Below are 15,251 nucleotides of genomic sequence, written 5' to 3'. Positions count from 1 at the left end.
TGAATGTGATGAAGAACTATTTCAAATTGGAAAGATACAGCTGTGATGGTCCAGGAAATGTATGAGAGGCAAAGATATGTGTGGTTGATGTCTTTTATTTATCCAACTGCATGGTTGGGATAGACTTAGACAAGCTTTCATATGTAATGAATCCTTCTTCAGGTGCAAAATCCTAAGTTTCCTCCAGATCTACCATTCTTTTCAAATAATAGCACTGAACTGCATATACATTAGGATTTTTGGGGTGTCTCTCTTAGATTCTTGACTGTGTAGTTTGATAGCAACTATTAAGTATGCTAGCAATAGGAGTTTTGCTACTGACTATAAAGGATCCAAGATTTTATCTATATGTCTTTGTAGAAGTACTTTTAAAAATCTATTTCTGATAGCAGGGCAGATCCTACCCCAGAGGGAGCCAGACCTATACCATCCTTCCTGCGGCTTGTGACTGAATTCTACAGGTACTGCTATGCACAGTTGGTAAAACTCAGACAGCTTATTCAGTCTGATTCCATGCCAAGCATTCTTTTCACAACAGTATTTAGAAATTATTCCAATCTTGAAAATTAGGAGGGATTTGGCAACCAAGATTTGCAGGCAAGAGATCAATAGGTAAATGTACTTTGAAAAGCTGATTATAGCTGGAACTGTCCCTGGGGGGTCAGCCCTACTTTTCATCACTTTAATCAAGAATTAAGAAATATCTGACTCTCCTCATCATGACATAAGAAGGTGGCAGAAGAGAAGAGAATTATCAGACCATGAAAGAATATTGCTTTTCATTCTCAATTCTTTGTCAGCCCATATAGACCAGGTTCTAATATTTAGAAAATGCTGCAAAGTCAATTTTTTCTCTTGACGCTTCTTGGAAAACAGAAGGTAAATGTTTATGATTCACTTTGATTATTATATTTTGGACAAATACTTTGGATCACATGGGTGTAAACAGATTGTTTCAGGATAATGTATTTGTTAATTAGTGGAATAGTACCCTGATTAACAGGGTAGAAGAGACTCTTCTATTTAAAAGAGACTCTTCTACTTATTTAAATAAATGTATGTGGGGCCTTAGATGATGGACAGAAGGAATACTTGTATTGTAATATAGAGAAGAAAAATGTGTCAGGCTATTATTTGCATTGTCCACATTGACACATTTTTCAACATGTGGTAGCATGCTTCGTCATGTATACTTAAAAGTCTAAACACCTGCTTGTCTCCTGTAATCCCTGTATTTGGCTATAGCAGATGCTGGAGACAGCTGAATTTTCATTACTGGACTTGACACTATTTCCTCACTGTTGGTGTTACATGACTTGAACTTGAATTGCATTTACTCATTTGGACGAAAATCTTTCTAAATCAGCAGCAATAAAGAGTGTAGTTATAACTGAAACAGTGAGGCCACCAAATTACTAATATTGCCCTGACTCCGAGAAATGAAGATGTTGGCATTTTTACCTCATGGTGAAAAGCAGTGATCCAGAACTGATGATGACAAATTCTTCAGGCTCTGCTTTACTGTCAAAGATAGACTACTCTAAACCAGTGGTTCTCAATCTTTTTTGTACCAGGACCCATTTGTAAACATTGATAGCCAGTCCTGATTCAGTGCCCCTCACTCATGACCTGCTGCCCCCAGGCCCCAGCCCCCCAGTGTGTGGGGCAGGAGGCAGGTATGGGGTAGGGGGTGTGTGGGGAGCATGGGGGGGGGCAAGCAGCCCCTTACAGGCTGGAACTCTGGCAGCCTGCAAGGGAAAAGCCACGTTTTTCTCCTATAAAGGAGAATCCATTTTTAAACTTTGTTCATGACCCTTTCATATATTCTTGCTACCCACTTTTGGGTCGTGAGCTACCAGCTGAGAAACACTGCCTAAACCATACCTGCTTGGTATTTGATCATTAATTATTATAAATAATTTGTTGAAGACAAATTCTCTACTAAGTCCTGTGAAAGACATTCTAAACTTAGCTCGCTCTTCTGGATTTTTGATGTCTGAAGAAAGTTTTATATGTTTCCTAGTGGCCTGCTGAAGCTGATATTAAGCTTTATGTATTTCTCTCAGAGAGCATCTACACATTGCCCTACAGTGACCTAGCGACACGCTACATCGCTGTATGGCACGTTACGGTGACATAGTGATCATGTGTGTCTGCATGTGATCACCAGCTACATTGCCGTAGTGGCGTGCTCCCTGGGTACAGCACGCCACTACACCGACGTAGTGGCGAAATTTAACCATGTGCTGTGCACATGGCGCAGTAGCTGCCCATACTGCACCATGCTTTACTACTTCAAAAAGATGTAGATGCAACCATAATGCAGAGAAATTTGAGAAAAATCTTGAAAACAACTCCTTTAGTATACTTTATCTTCCTCCAGTAGTCTTTTTCCTTTTTAGAATAGCTTTTTTCTTTCAATAGACTTCTGTATCACATACAGACTAGTAGACAAGTTTGTAATATCAGCTAGATCATTAAATATGCAAAAGATAAAGTTGATTATGCCTCTCAGAATCCCATCAGTTTTGCATGTACCCTATATAATTTTGACTGGATATATTAACTTGAAATGTTCATGATAAGGAGGATTTATAAAACTGTAGAATTATAAAATTACAGTGCATAATGTTGAATGCCTTTGTTTCCTATGAGCTTGTCTCTGCAAAGAATTAATTTTTTAAAATAGTTTAGCCTGAGTTGCAAAGTTTTAGTCTGGACTTTCCTTATTTAGCAATGTTTTGATCTAGGTTTTAATTCCAGTACAGCTACTGGAAAAGCTATTGTTTTTTAAAAACTTCCACTCTGAATGTTGAAATACATTTCACAAAGTGGAAAGCAAAAGTGCAAATAATGATATGATACAAGGAAATATCACATATATTTAGCAACAGCAGTAATAGCATTCAGTGGTAGGTTTTCCAGATGCTAAGGGGCAATAAGCAAACTGTTTAATATGTATCCTCTGTAACAAACTATGATGATACACAGTGAAATTGTATATCGTATGTGTCCCTTATTTAATGGAAAAATACGTTCATAGATGTGCATAGTTCATGTACATTGCATGTATTTTATGCAGTAAACTGCATGTTAAATTATTATGACTGATTTGCAGTCCAATGGAAATCATAATATCTCGCTAATACTGAAATATCTCTGCTTGTCCCTAATAAGAACTAAGCTTAAAAAAGGCTTAATAAAACTGAAACAAAGCAGAGGTCTAAAGGATCTCTATAATTGTATAAAATATTTTATACACTTTTATTTTTTTTAAGAAATGACCAAAAGTGACCTGAAAGAATTTCCTTTCTGTGTTCTGCATTACAAGTATGTGATAGGACATGTGTCTGCCAGACAGTGAAAATTAGGTTTACTATCTCAAGCAGTTTTTAAAAATGGGCAAAATTCACTCAGTTATACAAAGTGATCCCATTATTATTATTCTGTTTTGCGCGCACAAAAATGCCAGCCTCTCCCAAAGCATAGTCCCTGCGAAGCTGACATCTTTGACATCTCCCTCATGTTTGACACTCACTTTTATACTCATCAGACCTGAGATGAATATGACAAGAACCTCAGACTTAATAAATGCATTTGGAAAGAACACAACTTAGAAGAGACAGGTCACAATTTATCTGTTCTTGAATAGAGGAGGCTGCTGACACAATAACTCTTCTTACTTATCTTCTGTGCACAGGGAAGCTGTAAATTTGGTTACAGAGAGGTGAGGAGCATAGAAGCAACAATATTTCAAAGATCCAACAGGAACCAGTTCCCAATATTCCCTCTATTGGTGGTAGGGGCACAATGCCTGTGTAACAGGGTGTGCCACTTAGGGACTGTGCCACTTCCCTCTGAGTAATACAACTTCCTATTGTGTATAATTACCATCTGTACAATATGATGACCAAGATAATTTATTTCCAACATGTAATTTAAACCTGCCCTCCCACTTAACTAGGTCGGTATGTTTTTTTTTGCAATTCCCTTTTAAAAATATTTAATTGTTCAGTTTTATTTTGAATGATGTGGCAGGTAGTTTTACCCAGAAATCACAAGTTCTAGTCTTGGTGATGGGAGTATACTAAACAGAAAGTTTAAGCAATGCAGAAAAGGTCTAAAACAAAAGATGGAAAAGTTTAATATACCACATGGCATTCTGCAGACTGTGCAGAAGAAGGAACTGTAGACTTTTGTCCCATATCCTTTGAAGGCATCTTTGAAGTGTCTGGAGAAAGCTTAGGTGGATGTTCTTGGATTTCAGGCTCTGCTTTATTGTCAAAGTTGGGAGCTATCTGAATGGAAAGAGATGCTGTGTGTATCTCAGGCACAGAGTTACAGGCAGGTGAGGCAGGCCTTTGTGGAAATGCTGGCATTTCAACAGGCTCAGGCTGTTGCTGTGTATTACAAGGAATGCTATTTGTTGGGTCTTGTGTCCGGGTTAATTTTAGGGCAGAAATTCTACGTTTCTGAGACCCTTGTCTGTGCCCTTGATGAAGACTAGCACTAAGGCCAGCTATGGTGTTTGTGCCTTCACTGGAGACTGAGACTAGTGGTTTAGTGATTGTTTGTGCACAGGACACACTTGTGTTAGATGTTTTAGAAGACATTGTCTTCTGGACAGTCTCCTTGTTAGTACAGTAGACAGTATCTGAAGGGAGGTTTTTAGTTGGCTTGATTGTTACTGACTGCAAATTAATTCTGTTTGTTTTGAGATTAGTTATTTCCGTTCTCCAAAAACTTTCTTTTCTAGGGGGTGGCTGAGGTGCCTTATTTGCCAAAAGCATCCACACACAGCAAAACAACATTAAAGGAGAAACAGAGAGAAAGTAAACGTTAGCAGGAAAAGTAACTTGAGTTAGGCTTGTCATTTTAAACAAAAGAATTGGAGCTTATCCCAAATATCATTTAAGTCAAAAGAAAGACTGAATCAGATCCCCACTACACTTCACTGCACTCAGTTTTAAATTTGACATTTAGAAAAACCAGAGAATCCATTTGTTGATAGAGAGCACAAATTGTAATTAAAACAGAGGCCAGGATAATACATTTTTACTTTGCATCAACATTATTGTACAAGAATTATTACAATCAATTTTTTTAAAAGCTTTTTAATAGATCTTAAAATGCACACTTATAATTTAAGTTGACAAGCTGCTATTTATATGTAGCATTTATACACATATACTTTTAAAATTTTTGGATATAAATAGAAATGTAAGTGCTATTATAATGTGACTTTAATCCTTTTTTGAGAGATAAATGCATTTCTAAATTAAGACAAATTGTTTCATGGTGTTCAGTATAGTTGTTATATTTAGTTGCAAAAATTAGCAGAACAGTACTTTTAGCTAACTTTTAATTAATCTAATAAAACTTCATCACCAGCTATCATATATTCCATGAAGAATGCTTTGTTTGGAATATAAAGCATAGTCAATAGCCTTTGAAGCCTGAAACCATCATAAGGCTTTTTTTTTTGTATTTATTTTTATTAACTGAGTCTTGCTCTTGGAAAGTAGCTTGTATTAGTGAATCAGCAGACAGATACACCTTCAGCAGTGTATACTATATCTATAGCTGCTGTACAGATAAGCAATACTTAATGGCAGGAAAACATCTGGCTAATGCACCATAGGGCACGACATCTGCATATTGTACATCTTTAAGCTTACTCATGTATAATACCAGTGGGTGAAACAGTGTGTGCAGTTTTACCTGAGTTGGTGATTTCTTCTCTTGTAGGTTTGGCCGGACACTTCTAAAGCCTTTTGCTGCAAGAGATGAACTGCTAGCGTCTCCATTCAATGTCTCTCTACTACCATCATTATAAGATCTCCAAGCTTTTAAGGGGGAAAAAAAGAAAAAAACCACATTTTTGATAAACAGTTCTTATGTATCTATGTTACTATTAAAAATCTTCCTACTTTTACTGTTAATATAGGCATTTAAATTAGTCATATAAGTAAGCTTGAAACTACAGCTTCTCAAGCTCTAAGCTTGTCAGATCTGGCAAATTCAAGCGGTCAGGCTTGATCAGTATTATCATTAATTCAGTAGTTCTCATATTCACAGATGCACAGATTTTAAGGCCAGAAGGGGCTAATTTAGCCCCTGGGTATGCAGCCCTTAGGACATTCATTAATTCCTGCTAAGTTATCTTGTGCTGAGCTAGAGCATCTCTTGCACTAAACTGACCACACTTGATTGAAAGGTTCTCAGTGAGGGAGAATTCACCACAACCTTTGGTAAGCTGTTTAAATATTTTGAACCTTTGTTCCCAGTCTGAATTCATCTTCCACCTGCCAGCCAGGAGAATCTGGATCACTGGATGCTCTTAATTGCAGAACTCTTGATTTTTGCTCCTTCTTATGCTAGACATTGTCCAAATACACAGAAAATCACAATCCCTGATCTAACGGACTTGGAGATAATAGGTGGGGAAGAGAGATATGCATGCAGTGTACTTAGGGGGATGACAGGGTTATGTATGCTCTATGAGAGGTCTTTGGCAGTTCTTTTGAAACCAATAGGTTTATAGCCAAAACTCTCCAGTGCTGCTGGAAGTGCTGTCACTTAGGGTCCCTCAAGATTTTCAGGTAAAGGTGTGATGGGATTTGATGTGTGATCTACACAGCTGGGCCTCCAGTTGTGCCACACATGCATGGCAGGACTTACAATACTATTATACTTATGTATGAGAAAATATGTTTTATTTACCTGAATCTGGAGACTGAGAATCAGGCCCTAGAAAAGAAATATCAAGGTTAATACTAAAGTTTATTAGCCAACTTTCCTGGCTAGGGATCTGCATACCATACACAACATTGGGCCCAATTTTTTATTCTTTGCTCAGCACACCCTGACATTGACCATGTTGGGATTTTAAAATATGCAAAGAATTTAGGACTACAGTCTTATTTTTATAACATGCACTTTATAAAAAGCAATTTGACCTAAGAGCAGTACCTTACTGAATGTTTTCATTTCTGTCTGTTATTTTTCTACCATTGCTTTGCATGAATTCATTAGGATTGCACAGATAAAAATTGGACAAAATCTGGTTGGCATAATTTTATAAAGTTAATTTATTTTCTTAATAACTAAAGGCATACATCCTAAACAGCTAATTATGGTGAGACACCCCCCCAGCTAATTAAATTAAGCTGGGGTATTTGTGAGAAGCTAGTGGAGACTAAAGGATAGGTGTGTCAGTGTTTTTTTAAAGTCTAAACCAGATGCTGTTACCAAGGGAATCTAGCCAATAGATTGCACATCAATCAGCCTCTACCACTATAAATTAGACTTCTCTCAGAATGAAGTTATTCAATTTTTTTTCAGCAAAAAATATTTTAAGCTGCATAACAGCATTATTTTCTTTTCACAGCAGTAACTATCTGTATTTTGATATGAAAGGTTATTTTAAGTACTTTATCTTTGTATTTAATTAAAAAACCTTTCACAGACAATTTTAAAGGAGTTGATGTAACTGTAATTGTAAAAATTAATCTAAGTTAAGGAAGTTTGATGGTAACTGTGATAATCTCAGAAGAGCCAGTTTTCACAATATGGAAACTGTTTTGATAAATTTCCTTTGATGATGCACAGTTGGAAAAGACCTATAAAACACAAGCTAACTGTTCTATATTCACATTTTCCCCTCTGTTACCTAAATTCAGCTCAGCTTATTATACCACAGGTAAGCCATGTTTATTGCTCAATTAAATTACATTTTACAGATGATGATATTGTGCTCTGAGAGTTACAGCACTGTTATTTAATCACTGCTACCTCAGACAGGGAATAAAATAAAGAATATTGTTTTTTTACCCCCCCCCCAATAAATGTTAAAATGTTATTACCTTCTCATTTCTATATATGAGAAGAAATGGCACAGCTTATGGAAGGGTTTCATTTAAAAATAAAGAGGCCACATATGGGAGATATGAGATTTTTAAGTGGTAGAAGAATGTAGGAATCTGTAGGATTTCTTAGACAATTAAAAAAGAAAGACAGTAACTGTCCATATTACATAATATATTGGCATAGGATACATTCATGTACACAGGGTGCTTTCATGATTTAAAGGTGGAGTAAGTTTGAAACATTTAAAAGTTGAATTATAGGGTTTTTAAAACAAATTTCAGTTTTTTGAATATGTAGCAATCCACTAAAATTATCAACATAAAAATGGCACTATTGAGCATTGCTGCTTTTATGGACTAAGTACAGTATACAAAACCTTTTTAAAATCTCAATTTGCCTTTTTATTCATAATAAATCATACTGACTTTGTCAGACGTGTTACAGAATGTCAGACCCATAATATTACATCTATAATTTATACAGACACTAATCTCTAAAGACCCAATGCTATCACTCTTATTCACGTTACATAACACTTGTGCAAGCAGCCCTATGATTCCAATGGGATTCTTATCCTCATGGATTAGATACTCTCAACTGAGGAATCTGCAAAATTTACAATGCCCCCTTGCATTTTTTAACTTTTCCAACCTATAAAATTTAAATGTAAAAAAACCAACAGAAGTTGTTGATCAGGTAGGGAAAAAACTGATTTAATACAAATGGTCTCTCTCATCTGTGCTCTTCGAATACTCCAGCAAGTATTTTCAGGCTGACAGTTTTCATGGTACCGTTCAGCCAGGAATTAAATTATATGGCAAACCTAGTACCTTTTTCTCAAGACAGGGATTTATATTTGCTGACAGACACTTAAACTGAGGTGGGCAAATGGAGCTCTTCAATCAAATCTGCTAATATGTATTCAGGATGAGCTAGCGTAACAGTAATTTCAATTTGGTGGCATGAAACATGGAAGGTTTGAAAATATATTGAAACATCAGTATATGTTCTCAGGTGTCAAGGGAAATGGTATGTATATATCCTATAAAGAATATTACAGATGTAGCCTGTGGGGCTTTTGAAAGTGAAGTTTCTAGTTGAATGACCATGATAATACCAAAGAAAACTAAAGAAAGTAGAGAAACCCTCAGCCAGACTTCTATTCACTGTTCACTAATTCTTTGGGCTTCTTTATGTATTCCAGTTGTTTGGTACTGCTACTATACCACTTGGATAGGTTCCTCATTTATTTATACCAAGCAGGTAAGTTACACTAAATTTGGCCATATTGGTGCCAATACACATACATTAAAGTTCCAATAACTTAAACCAACCCTGAATGTTGGTCTCTAATTAACAAACAGTTCTGTCTCCATACTCAATATTTTCTACCCTTTTATTATCTGTTTTTTTTCAATTTGTAGGAAGATTTTCTTGAAAATAAGAAGTTTGTTTCTTAAAAATTTAACTGGCTTTGACCTGTCATTTCACAACAGCTGCTATAATCTACTTATGACAATACAGTAGTCTCCAAAAATGGTTGAAATAAACAAAACCAGATCTTTATGATAATTTCCCTATGAAGAAAATAGGTGGATGCAAGCAGACAAATGGGAACATGGGCAAAATACGTGACATGGGCAAGATTTTTCTTTTTCAATTAAAACACCTTTTCAAAATTTCTGAGGTTGTTTGACCTTTTATTTAATGTTACTGTATACAGCCAGAAAAAAGAGGACATCTTCAGAAACAAATTATATTAAGAGATTTGGTTATTGTGGAACCATGGCAACCATATAACTTAGAGCTGCCAGCAGAACTGAAATATTAGCTACTCTTTATCCCATCTTTGTAGAGAAACAGTACAGCAATTCAGCCATTACATAAAGCCATTGAAGGGTGGTATTATATTGGTTAGTTGTTATACCTGCAGCCAATAGGTTTGGAGAACTTTGAACCCTCTTCACAGCTGTTAATGTGACAGACATTGCAGCACGTTTGCGAGCACACCCACCGCTATCTGGAAGCACAAAATGATATAGACACAGCCCAAGACAAAAGGAGCAAGCACATGCAAGATATCACATGGTACAAGTGCGCTATGGCAAACATGAAAACACACATGCAGTTAGGAATCATTATTCATTTTTATAGGTTTTCAAATCCCACAAATTAGCAGAACATACTCTTCAGGAGCTCTGTATAATGAATACAGTAATTGTAACAATGAAGTGACTAGTTACTCTTTGGTACATTGCACAAATGTGTGCATTCCAGTGCCAGAAAAACTGCTTATGTGTACCTGATAACTAACAACAAATAGCTGATCAAAATAAAGGATTAAATATTGCACAACATTCATTAACAATGTGTACTGTCAAATCATTTTATTGTGTGGCTAAGAAAGCCACTATTCATAAATCTGGCTTGTACTTTATTGCATGGCACAGTGTGTTTGTACAGTAACACTGGTCTGTAATATGAATAACAAAACCTGCAAGTTCTTCTTCTGCTAGGCTAGGTACAGACATTCAAAAAGCTGGAGGCGGAATCAATCAAATTATGTGGTTTTCTGTAAGTGGCGTAGTTTAGATCTGTCGCGAACAGAACATACATTCACCCTTTGATGGGAAGGGCAAATCTTTGACCGAGTTCCACCATTTTTAAACCAGTTTGTGTGTCCCGAACTTCTGTTCTGTTACAGCTATAGACATTTGGAGTTTAGCAGTATGTTGGGAGAATGACCAGAGATTAAGTGCTTACTCCCACGTGTGTTTATCACAAGATCAAAGTTTGGGCCAGATCTGAAATTGTTAAGGTATTAGAATGCATTTAGAACACTCTCCTCCACAGATGGGAGGTTTAAGGAGACAAAACCTCTTTTCTTATACATTTATTTCCTTCCAACTTCTATCCTTTTCTCTGACCAAGGGCTGAAGATTCTGGGCCCAGCAGCATTGTACCATTACTGGCAGCAATTAATATATCATGGAATTTGGCTTTTCATTCTGGGGCAACCACCATACCCTACCACACCAGTCACAGATTCATAAAAACAGTGCAGAAAATAGTCTGCATAAGTGTGTGTTTATAGAATCAATTTTTTTTCTGCTCTTTATTCCAAAGTTGGGAGGAGGTGTGCACCTGTGTGCCTTTTTGAAAATCACACGCTAGGATTTTTAGAAGAGCACTACAATAGGTATATTTATCATACTGGGCTTGAAAGTGGCATGCTGTTTAGTTATGAGAGAGTAAACATAAATACTCCCAAGATGTGTAAACTGGCTCTGATATTCCAATGAAAATATCAGACTATACTGGTCACTGGATCTTGTGGCATGTGTGTTAAACAGCTGTTGACTGACAAACATCTGTGCTGCTGTCCTCAGACAGAAACCTTTCTGAAGTCACCTCTTCTCCCATGACATGAGGCAAAGGCCTGAGTGATTTCAGCTATCCAGTAAGCATAGTAATCCTAGCCAATGCATTTCTTAGAATTAATTATTAGTATTATTCATGTGAAGCAAGGAGAAATGGTCATCATGCCCACATGTTTACTGGAGAATGTTGACAAATATGACACTGTAGTAGTTATTTAATGTTACTCTTTCCAGTTATGTTATTATTGTCCTCCCTCCCCCACCGCCAAATAAAATAAAATGACAGACCTCAGAATTGCTGGTAAGAGAATTAAAGAAGTAATACAGTAAGTATTTTTTATTTCATTGCATCTTCATTACCATAGTGTATAAATATTTATGCTTCTCTCATAGGAATATATCACAAAACTGACAGCATACCGTATTAGATTAGTAAAAACCAACAGTCCAAGATACAATGCTTTTGTGCTGTCATACATTCTAATCAAACACAATACAGGCTTTATTGTCTTTCTTGACATCTGCTTTCCTTGCGTTTCAGAGCAGGAAATGTGGAAGCTGAGATGTAGACTGCCACTAGTAAAAAGGCCTAGTGTGCACAAATACCCCCTCAAGGGACTATACTGAGGAGTACTCCAGTGAGGCATTGCATTCCTGCTTTGCGTGTACTCCCCACAAAAATAGGTTTGGACCTCTTCCTTCAAGGTCTACATTTCAGTCACTGGACCCTACCATGAATGCTTCCCTTCTTTCATCTCTCGCCTTTTTTCTTTCCATTTAGCTAACTCTCTCCTAACTAACTCCACCCAAAGAATTACAGAGAAAAGCAACAACCATCACTCCTGCTAGACAAAACAGTGACATTAGCAATATGGCATGTCAGGCACTCTGGGCATTTATACATAAGCTCTGGGAGATGGGGACGGGGTGGGGGGAGGTAAGGGGGTGCTTTAATTAGAGTGGCTCTTGGAAGTTGCTCCAAGAGCCACTCTAAGTAAAGCACCCAGAGTATCACATGTATCAGGGTCCCTGTGCTGAAAAATGGCAGCAGGAGCATTTTAACTAAAGCTCATCAAATGAGCTTTAGTTAAAGCACCCCCATCACCATTTTTAGCATGGGAATGCTGATACACATGATGCTGGAGTCTGCTGGAGTGTTGTAATTACCACACTCCAGCAGACTCAATTAATGGTGTCTGCTCCAACACACTGTACAATGCATCGGAGCAGCCTTGATGCACGTGTATAGGTGCCTTCTATTCACTCTATTTGTATATTGTATCACTTTCTCATAGATTCATAAATGTTAGGGTTGGAAGGGACCTCAGTGGGTCATCGAGCCCTGGGCAGGAAAGAGTGCTGGGGTTAGATGACCCCAGCCAGGTGTTTGTCCAGTCTTCTCTTGAAGAACCCCAGGGTAGGGGAGAGCACCATCTCCCTTGGAAGCCCATTTCAGATTCTGGCAACCCTTATTGTGAAGTTCTTTCTAAATGTCCAACCTAAATCTGCTTTCCATCAATTTGTGGTCATTGTTCCTAGTTACTCCAGGGGGTGCCCTAGTAAATAGAGCATCTCCTATTCCCTGCTGACCTCCCCAGATGAATTTATAGGCAGCCACAAGATCACCTGTCAGCCTTCTCTTGTGAAAGCTGATGAGATCTAGGTCCCTCAGTCTCTCCTTGTAGGGCCTTGCCTGCAGGCCTCTGACCATATAAGTAGCCCTCCTCTGAACCCTCTCAAGATTCTCCACATCCCTCTTGAAGTGTGGTGCCCAAAACTGGATGTGGTACTCTAACTGTGGCCTGACCAGTGCTGCATAGAGGGGAAGCACCACCTCCCTGGACCTGCATGTGCTAATGCATGATAAAGTGTGGTTAGCTTTGTTGATCAACTCGTCACATTGATGACTCATGTTCATCTTGGAGTCAACTATGACTCCAAGATCCCTTTCCACTGCTGTACTGCTGAGAAGGTCATCTCCCAGCCTGGTAGTGTACTGATGGTTCTTTTTGCCCAGGTGCAGCAATTTGCACTTGTCTTTGTTGAACTGCATCCTATTTCATTCTGACCATTTTTCCAACCTGTCCAGATCTACCTGGATCCATTCCCTACCCTCTGGTGTGTTAACTTTGCCCCATAATTTAGTATAATTTGTGAACTTGGACAGGGTGCTCTCCATGCCCTCATCCAAGTCACTCATGAAGACATTGAATAGCACTGGTCCAAGGACCGAGCCTTGTGGGACTTTACTACCTACATCTTCCCAGGTCAATATTGACCAATCCACTACCACTCTCTGGGTGCAACCCTTAAGCTAATTTGCCACCCACCTGACCGTATAATCATTTATAACACAGCCTGTCAGTTTATTTATGAGAAAAGAATGAGATACCATATTGAAGGCCTTCTTAAAGTCTAGGTAGATGACATCTACCTTGACTCCTGCATCTAAGCATTTTGTGACCTGGTCATAAAAAGAAACAAGGTTAGTCAGGCAGGATCTACCTGCAATGAATCCATGCTGATTTCCTTTCAGCATTATTTCCCCTGCTGGGCTCCCACAAATGTGATCCTTAATAGTTTTTTCTAGAGTTTTCCAAAGGATAGAGTTGAGATTAACTGGCCTATAGTTTCCCGGTTCCTCCCTTCTCCCCTTTTTGAAAATAGGGACCACATTGGCCCTTTTTCAGTCCTGCAGAACCTGACTGGAGCACCATGAGTGCTTGACCAACCTTTAGCCTTCTCTTTTGGCTTGTCTTGTTTATTCAGATGTCAAGCTTTCAAGATGGTGAAAAGGAGATGGGGGAGAACCTGTCTAGAACCAGTTTATCACTGTCTTTACAGAGTCGAGTGCAGTAGGCACTGTTACTGTTTGGTTCTTAGGTGATACTGAAATACAAACATACTTATTAATAAACAGGAACTTCTATAGGAGAGGGCTTACAACATTAAGATCATATAATCTCCTGTACTGGCCCAAAAGTAATTTCATGACTAAGTCAGAGACTCTGGGGGACCAAGTATTTCTTTTCTTGTCTACAGACAAACTAGATAAATTGCAGGAGGTTAGATCATGTGTTGACTTACATTAATAAAGCTAATGCACATAAAATATTTTGCAGCCTTCCCAAATTGTGTGTTCCTCTTCCCTGGCTGCTCTTTATGGGTCTCATTTGCTGCAAGCAGCTGACTTGTTTAATCATTTTAAAATTAGATGCATTTATCAAGAAGATTATTCCTGTAAAACTCCTACCTATTTATAGACAGGCATTAAGAATATATTTTAGTATATTAACTTTTATCCATTCATTAGCTATTTATGCAGGAAAACAATATCAGCATTTGCAGATGCTCATGAAACATGTGGTAGACATATTTATTCAGAACATTTCAGTTAGGAAGGCAGTGTGGTCTCAAACAGAAGGCCACAAGTCAGGAGATCCAGAGCTGTATTCCTAGGTGTCTGGATTGCTCAACCTCTCTGTACCTTAGTTTTATGAAACTGCCACATGAAGAAAATGATGCTTACCCACCTTTTAAATTGTTTAAGAGATTCACAGATGAAAAGCCTTTATGTATTTTAAGCATTACATTTTTCAGAGGTTTCTTGCTTAATATGAGTTTAAGCTCATATTTTCATTAGAAAACTTTTTACATTGTAAGGGGCTTTGAGAAACAGTGAGAACTAAAAAAAGGAAAGAAAATCCCTAGCTCAATTTTGTGCCTCTGAAATCTCCCCTTATAAATTCTTGTTTATTTCTTAGGTTTTTGGATGATGTTTTCTTGCCTTTAACTGTTGGACTTTGGGAGTTTGCTTTTTAACATCTGGTAAAGAATGAATATCAAATGCTAAAAAATTCCTCCCATATATGGTAGTGAAAACTGAACCTCCCTAAAATATACTATCTGTAGACAGAAATATCTTCTGCAGGGATGGCTGGGATTGACTACCAACTCTGCAGCCACATAAGACACTACACTTGAGGAGCCCACTTTAAGTGG

General features: G+C 37.7%; 1 protein-coding gene across 5 annotated transcripts in view; it reads right to left on the bottom strand.

Moving 5' to 3' along the window:
* Nucleotides 1-15,251, bottom strand: part of SORBS2 (sorbin and SH3 domain containing 2) — a 298,880-nt gene that overhangs the window by 131,008 nt on the left and 152,621 nt on the right. For 3 of the 5 annotated variants that reach the window (XM_019525915.1, XM_019525917.1, XM_019525916.1), the window contains 4 exons: nt 9,797-9,889; nt 6,724-6,750; nt 5,722-5,846; nt 4,152-4,772 (listed from right to left, as the gene is read on the bottom strand). In XM_019525915.1, coding sequence (XP_019381460.1) covers nt 4,152-4,772; nt 5,722-5,846; nt 6,724-6,750; nt 9,797-9,889 — 866 coding nt within the window. The remainder of the gene's footprint in view (nt 1-4,151; nt 4,773-5,721; nt 5,847-6,723; nt 6,751-9,796; nt 9,890-15,251) is intronic. The other 2 variants (XM_019525918.1, XM_019525919.1) reach the window with 2 other exon arrangements.

Source organism: Gavialis gangeticus, unplaced genomic scaffold (assembly GCF_001723915.1).
Source record: "Gavialis gangeticus isolate Ggan-Ray unplaced genomic scaffold, GavGan_comp1, whole genome shotgun sequence".
In the NCBI taxonomy this organism is placed as follows: Eukaryota; Metazoa; Chordata; order Crocodylia; family Gavialidae; genus Gavialis; species Gavialis gangeticus.
This window is presented reverse-complemented; position numbering and strand designations above follow the sequence as displayed.